The 8,257-nt window shown below is 38.0% G+C and overlaps 1 protein-coding gene across 9 annotated transcripts in view; it reads left to right on the forward strand.

Moving 5' to 3' along the window:
* The first annotated feature begins 283 nt into the window (after nt 1-283).
* The window catches only part of nrxn3b (neurexin 3b), a 313,614-nt gene continuing 305,640 nt past the window's right edge, over nt 284-8,257 (forward strand). For all 9 annotated transcript variants that reach the window (XM_016562578.1, XM_016562579.1, XM_016562584.1 and 6 more), the window contains exons 1-2: nt 284-441; nt 3,709-4,788. In XM_016562578.1, coding sequence (XP_016418064.1) covers nt 4,092-4,788 — 697 coding nt within the window. In that variant the 5' untranslated portion in view covers nt 284-441; nt 3,709-4,091. The remainder of the gene's footprint in view (nt 442-3,708; nt 4,789-8,257) is intronic.

An 8,257-nucleotide genomic window follows, 5' to 3' on the forward strand; every position in this document is an offset into this window, starting at 1 on the left:
TTCCAGAAAACTCTGAAGGCTTTTGATATGCAAAGATGTCTTACACAGCCGCTCACATCCGAGACTCGATCGATCTGCAGAGGAGAAGTGATGTTAAATGTTGATTAAAATGGATAGTCACTCATTTCAAGATACCTAAAGGGGATTCCTGACAGAAAACGCTATGTTTGTCTTGGTACGTCTTTAAATGGCGTGTTTAATGTAAGTAGTGGGCGGAGCCGCGAAGCTCGCGAGCTCAGGACAGGCTCCATCCACCAGCACCTCAGTCGAGCGGAGAAGAGCGAGCTCTGGATGCGCGGATTATACCGCTACACTGGATTTGACCTCAGCATCCCTCCATCCACGCTCCATCACTCGCAATGTGGATTTAACGTTTTTTTTAGACAATTTGTAGAATAAATCGGATTCTCCGTCGGTGGAGTACTATCTTCATCATATGAGGTAAATCAGAACTACTTTAAGAGATTTAGAGAGTTTCACAAATGCGTTTAGTCATTAACTTATATTACTCGTGTTATACTACATTATTTCTGCCGCTTGTGTATTCATAAATATATTTTTTAAACACAGCTTTCGTCCATTTGCTCTGGGATATCTATATTCTTCTAATGCAAACGCTTGTAATATAATATTTGAATGCTTGTAATATCTGAGGATGAAAGAGACAGAAACATTCTTAATTATTGTATCTAATAAATCTTATTATTACTATGTCCTAAACGTTTCTGAAATATTTAATGGATGTTTGAGATCTTCTGTCATTGCCAGAGAGGAGACTGAAGGATGCATGCAGCAGTCTGAACATGATCACCTCTCTCTCTCTCTCTCTCTCTCTCTCGCTTTAATAGTACAAAACTTTCATGACCCTTAAGAATGTTGTTGTTTTTTTTTCTCACATAAAGTTGTATGTGACTTTGGATTAACCCTTTAATAGGCAGGAATATAAAAATACCTTAGAAAATTCATTTATTGGGGTACAATAATATAATTTAATTTACTAATATTGCTGATATTTTTGTATTCTCCCATATAAATGACATGTAAAAGAACTGAACATATAGGCCTACCTTGAGGTTAGCAGCTATCCGATGGTTACTTTTAGATTTGTGTACCATAGTTTGACCTGAAAATCTGCAGGTACGCTCTTTATAAATGTACACATATATATATATATATATATATATATATATATATATTCTTAGAGATTTGCTCCGCTCACTCACTATCCCTTTTTCTAGCTTCTCATATGCCTTTATTTATTTATTTATTTTCCCCTTTTTATTACATAAAATAGGTGTGTGGTGTGTGTGTGACTTTCTTTCTCTCATGGAACACCAAAGGAGATGTTTGTCAGTATGTCTGAGCTATTCTCTTGGAGACCTGGATGGAGATCAGGGCCTGTCAAACTTAAAAAAAAAAAAGAAAAGTAGCTCATAAGACCTGTGCACTATATTACAGGTCTTCTGACGACATATGATAGCTGTTTTGCAGTCTTTTTCAGTGTATGAAAAATACCAGCTTCAACTTTCTTCTATAAATAACTGCTTTGGTGTTCCACAGAAGAAAGAAAGTCAGGTTTCGAAAGACATGAGGCTGAGTAAATGATGACAGAATCATTTTTTTTGAGTAAACTATTAATTTAATTGGGAATCCCATTTGAAACATGGTGTGTGGTGAATAATTTCTATTCCACAACGCCCAAGCTGCACATTATTGTTACACTGCAGGTTACTAGGGCTTGTTCATTTTTTGTTCTTTGTGAATACATGTCAGGAGGTATTGGATGACTTGGTGTCAAATTGCCTTTTCGATAAGAATAAATTCTGATATTGAGAATTTGAGAGACATTTTAGAAACCCAGCTGAGATTGACATGACATTGGAGAAAGCGCATATGGAGACATATCAGCATATATATTTGTTGATTCCTGTACCCAGCATCTTGGCCTTGCTCACAGAGAATAAAACATGCTGGAAATGATTGTAAATCATTCAAGGCAGATGGAAGACTTTTCCTCTGATAGTTATGTGTAAGCTTTTCATGCTCTTTTGCCTTTTGGGAACCAAATGCAACATTTATTCCGTTTGAGTGAATTTTCTATGGATTACAGAGCATATGGCAGAACACATAGTTCAGAGTCTAATTCCTCATCTCTAATCTTAGTTCTTAATTTTTTGCTTATTAAATGGGATGTATTATGCTTATGCTCAAAACAGCACTGTCCAAGAAGCCTGTCCAAACGTCTTTTGAACAAGAATCCTCATAGACTACTGCCTCTGGAGAGTTCTGATTGGATCTATATCATTTGTAACCCAATAGTCTGTATTGTGTTTGTAATAAATCCTCCGTGTGATTGCTGCCAGACCAATGGCCAGTTGTCATGTGCCGCGTGTGAGGATCAGGTTTCAGGCCAGCCCGTTCCCAGTAAAGCAGACTGAACAGGAAGTCCTTCTGAAAACCCGTTCTCCATGATGCCTTGCCTATTAGTGTGGCATGCATGGTAAATGTCTTGACCGTGGCCACTGCGTTCTGCTCGGCTCACCCTTTTCACCTTTCTTCTTAAATCTTGCGGAGCGCTCGTTCTCTGTTGAAATACAGACAAGACCCACTATCGCTCAAGAGACGGTCAACGCATCGGTGTTGGTATCAGTTGCCTTAATTCAATAGCTGGCTGCCAGGGAGAGATTAACTATTCAGGGCAGGTAGTTAAAGGGGCTATTGTGTTGCACCGCTGTGGAACAGCTACGATTGGGGAGGCTTTTGTCTCTGGGGGCTCCATGCCAAAGCAGCAGCCAGGGCAGGGAGGGATGGAATTCTACACACACGTACAGTATCTCTCCGTCAGACATCTGTCAACTGACCGCGTGTGTTGTAAATACTTAGGTGTCGTAAATAGCAAATATTTGACAGTGGCTTTTGTGACTACTTGTGTTTGCCAAAATGCAAATGCAGCTTTATTTTGGAGTAAAAGGCTTTACTGTTGGCCTGTCCAAAAATATATTTTCAACACATAGATCTAACAATAAAAGCTTTTAAAAGTAAAGTGTGTATTTCTAAGCCACTAGTGGCATCAAACATAATTGCAAAATTAACGTAACTAAACAGGTTTTCCAATCTCCGCATTTGCCTTTGGTCCTAATAAAGTAATAATGTGAAAAAAGACAGAAATGTTGGGCAGCTCAAATATTTTTTTCAGGAGAATCTTGGAGTAGATCTTGGTGTAGTCTAAGGCCAGAGACCCTGAGATCAAATGATTTCTTTGCAAAGGATCCCTAACTAAAATATAAAGATATATTTTACATATAAATGCCATGTGTGGAAAAAAAAAAGTGTAATATGTGTGAAAATGTGAGAAAAACATTTGATATTACAAAGACTTACATATTGTTTCATAAAACAATATGCTGTTCTTTATTATTGTTTTTCAAAAATGGTCAGTTGAATAAATCTAATAATAATAGTAATATAAAATTATACTGTCAATGATTGGGTAAATATATTACATCAAACACTGACGAATACATGTACATTTTTTTCCTTTCAAATTTGGCACCCTCTGAGGGTCCCAGGACACAGTTTGAAAACATTTGAGTTGGTCTAAGGAAACATAATGGAATGCAACATTGCCCACTGTGTATAATATATTTCTCTGTATAATGTGTAATGAACCTAATGAAAATGTGTCATTTTTTTTCTTTATCTTCACAGATCAGTCAAAAGAAGGGCCAATGTGGCCATTAACATGTGGCGATATAATAGAATCAGAACCAATATGGAGCATCTCTGTTTTAATCCAGAAAGTCGACTCAAGGGAACATCATCAGTAAAGCCTATCTAGATAGCAGAAGCTGATCAGTTGTTCACTTCTAATCTAAAGGCAATTTGGTCTTTTTGGAATTCATCCTGGTACCCCTAACAGGATTTAGGATAGCATGTGTCAAGAACCTCAATGGCCACACCTTCTTCACTCATATGTTTGTCATCTAAAGGATTTGACGTTTCTTCAATGATCTTCACATAATTTGCGAGAAAACATAACTGAGGAATTTTATTTTGTTCAGTGCACTCTTGTAGCATAACCACTGGTTACCATGTCTCCCATTTGCCGGCCCCATTGTGTACTCTTACTGCTCAGCACCTTCCTGAGTCTTGGTTTGGGCCTGGAGTTCACAGGCTCAGAGGGTCAGTGGGCACGCTATCTACGCTGGGATGCCAGCACCAGAAGTGACCTCAGATTTCAGTTCAAAACAGCTATATCAGATGCTCTGGTTCTCTACTTTGATGATGGAGGATATTGTGACTTCCTGCTCCTGAGCATTGAGGAAGGCAAGCTGAAGTTGCGTTTTAGCGTGGACTGTGCAGAAACCACTATAACCTCCAACAAGATGGTAAACGACAGTCGCTGGCACTTTGCCACCATCAGCAGGCACAACTTGCGAACCGTGTTGGCACTGGACGGAGAGTCAAAGGTGGATGAGGTGAGACCGCAAAGGCAGTTCATGAAGATTGTCAGTGACCTGTATCTTGGAGGAGTGCCTCAAGACATTCGGACATCTGCCCTAACACTTCCAGCGGCTAAGGAGATGCCACCGTTCAAGGGGATTATTACAGACCTGGGTTACGGGAATCAGGTTCCAACACGCCTAGGGAGCCAAAAGGTCCGGTTAGAGATGGAAGGCTTGTGTACGGAGAACCCCTGTGAAAATGGAGGCAGTTGCAGCATGGCTGACGGTGAAGCTTACTGTGACTGCTCCAAAACAGGATATGTAGGTCGTTACTGCAATGAAGGTAAGAATGTTTACCTTTGATTTTGAAAACATATCTGGCCAATAGTTTGATGTCATTTATTTTAGTAATCTATTTTTAAGAAAACATTAAAAATTAAAAAAAAATCTTGCGTTAACATGAAATCAAAACTGACCCTATTTACTTATCTTTTACACATTCAAGGTAAATTTGTTAAAGTAAATTTATCTGGATATGTTTACTAAAAAACAAGTTGAAAAACGTTTGCAATTACATTTTTGCATTTTTTTTTTTCTGGTTGAACGTCAAGTTTGACTGAAAACATGTTGCATTAAAAAAGTAAAATGGGTCTTGAATGCTGTGTCATGTTAACTCCTGTTTCAAATACAGTTTAATGTCATTCACCCTCCCTCATACACCTCCAAACACATGCATATGCAGTTAAATTACACCTCAAAGTACATTTCATTAATTTGTGAAATTATCACATTGGAACTAGACAACATTACTGATTGTACACAAGCATGCTAAGCATAAACTTTTTCAATTAATGATGATATGCAGTGGCCCCAAAGCATATTTAGACACTTGTGTCATACTTAAGAATGTGGGTACTCTTTGCATTAATAAAACATATGATATTTATTTTACATCAAGATAGCATACATTCACTTTCGAGTGAAACAAACAAATAAATAAATACAAAAGTTACTACCTGTTTATACCTGTTTGGGTACCTTTGACCACTTGCAGGGTACTGACAATATACACTAAAAAGCCCTGCAATATCAACTTGCTACGTTTGCAAAAATGTTTAGAAAATATAAGTGTCCAAATAGGGCCACTAATGCAATTGAATGTGTCAACCTAGAAAAAAATGAATAATAATGATGTTTTGATTATCATTAATTACTTTGCTCATTTTATCACTCAAGGAATAATGATTGAGCGACAGTTTATGTCATCATTGTGTGCCTTGATATGTTACAGATATTGTTTTCACTTCAAACCTTTTGCAGGGACATCCATCTTTTGATTTCTTTAATATAGTCATTGTTCTAGGTTAAATTATACTTTTTTTCATCAAATATCCAGATCCTGCACGTTACAGACAAGTGAAGGTACACTGCAATTTCAAGAGTTGAACCTTTTAAACTGAAATTTTTATTTCTGTTATTTAGAACAGAACATTTCTTGATTCTAAACGGTCAAGTTTCTTTTTTCAACTGTACTTCAGTGTTAAGACCTATTTGGGATTACTCTCACCGTAGACTCACCAGCAGGTATTAGAATACATCTTAAAACTGATTATACTTTCCGAATGCACACTGAATTGCCAAGATACTTTGGTGCTGTGGTTATGAGAGATTACTCTTTTCGTGTTGTGCCCTGTGTATAGTCTATAATTCCACAAGCATCATTTATTCAGGGCATGAATATAAAGGCATCCAGTCAGGCAGGGAATCAGTGGACCCAAACCTGATTGCCTGACTTATTGCATTTCGTGATCAAACCCAAGCCCTTTAGACTGATCACACCAGCCCTGTGCCTCAGTGCTCCTTTATAAAGATTAAGAGATAGTCGGTAGCGACAGGAGATCAGGCTGTATGATCAGATCACCTTTGGATCAGTAGGGGTGCTCAGGGCTGGATGGCTGGTGAAGGATGTTTCTGTATCTCTAGCCTTCTGGCAACCAGTAGGCCTAAAAAGTGCCCTTAATGAGAAGCCAGTCAGCGGCTGCTCAAGGGAAAACTGATGTGATAAATGTGAAGCTAGTGGACCTCTAATCTCAGAGCAGGGGGTTTTGCTCAGCCTGTCATGTGCTTTGACCGCAGGCGTGGCTGTCAGGGCCATCACGGCCTGTCTTGGCTTCATCAGGCCCCAGTCGTGTCCACAGATTAATGGACGTGTCTGATAACGGATTGCACCACTGAGCTGTGGGAGTGTTCCGTAATTAGGGGCGGAACGAAAGAGAAATGGCTAATTCGCTGGAGGCGATGGGGGTAAATGATGGGCTTAAACTTGGACTGACATGCTCTCAGCACCTCACAGCATGGCTGCATTTACTCATTTACAGGGAATTCACTAAGAATGAATAGCACCCAATGACAGCATTTATTTGTGCATGCTATCTGATTAACTAAAGAAATTATGCAAATCTGCTAAATGTACAAATATTGCCAAGAAGCTGTGCTGAATTCAATGTGTATTCTGCATATCCGCATTTCCCTAGTTTGCAAGCCGGTTGTGGAGGATTTAGCAGACTACTGTGATCTTAAATGAAATGTGCTTGACTACACCTGGATATGCGTAATATAAAGCTCTTTTCCAACATTCAGTAAAAAAGATTTAAAAAGGCAGTAATTGTAAATTAACAAATTAATTGCAGATTTTTGTGAATAAGGCACAATTTATAATGGGTCTTATTTACAGAGAAGGGTGTTTCTTCAACTTCAGACACTTGGGGGCTCATTTATATTAAAAGTAGGATTTTATATGAAATGTTATATAAGATCACATTAACTGACTTGGAGACTTTTTATCAAGCCCTCATCATTCAGATTTTTTAAATGTAAAAATATTTTTATTATCTAGATTATTGTTTTACTCTAATCCCATTGCCAGACCTTTAATTGTCCAATATGAAAATTGACTATAAAAATTTATAATCATCTAAACAAAGGCTGAAGTAAGCATAAACCACTTCAATAATTATTGTGTGAAAATAAAAATGATGACAGTTCCACCACACTAAATGATTTTGCACCTTATAAAATATACTTGGAGACAATAGTGAAGACAAATGAGGTGGCCATTTGGTCAAAAAGGTCATTTCCACAATTGTCATTTCTATCACAGAATGCATGTTTTGAGACATAGTGGAAGTAACACCGTGGTTGGGTTTCAGAAATAATGAAGAAAAAAAAAAAAAAGAAGAAGAAGAAGAAGATTGGGAGAAAAAGGGTGCCCATAGTTAAAGGAATGAGGCAAGTTTGTACTAAAAAATGTAAATGGCTTAATGTAGATAATCATGATGCAATGCTCAGCACATAAACCTACTAAACTTGCAGATTGAAACTGGACTCAATCCAATTCCAGTGTTTGCCTATAGACCGTTTCATCGGGCGCACGCGCCTGGCCCGAATGTAACTTCCGGTTAAATGTTTGTTTTTGTTTATCGTTCTGGCTAGTGGCGCCGGCTACAAACGCAGTTAAAGTTAAAGTGATGAGTAATGAAGTTGGGCTCAGGTAGTTGTGTTGTGGGATGTATTTCCCATACTTATTTGTTGCGACCCGCCACAATATCAAAACCGATCAAGACCGATTTTCCAAAAGGCTTCGTTGAATAAACATGAGCACGCACTGCACGTTTAAAAATCAAAACGAGGCACGGGTGTTTTTATATCACTGTATTTCTGAAGGAAGAGTCTTTAGAAAAAGTCTTTAGAAAATTTTCGATGTCGTTTTCATTTCATCTTGCATGTTATATGCCTGATAAAGCAGCGTTTGT

This window comes from Sinocyclocheilus rhinocerous, unplaced genomic scaffold (genome assembly GCF_001515625.1).
Source record: "Sinocyclocheilus rhinocerous isolate Xijiao unplaced genomic scaffold, SAMN03320098_v1.1 scaffold769, whole genome shotgun sequence".
Classification (NCBI taxonomy): domain Eukaryota; kingdom Metazoa; phylum Chordata; class Actinopteri; order Cypriniformes; family Cyprinidae; genus Sinocyclocheilus; species Sinocyclocheilus rhinocerous.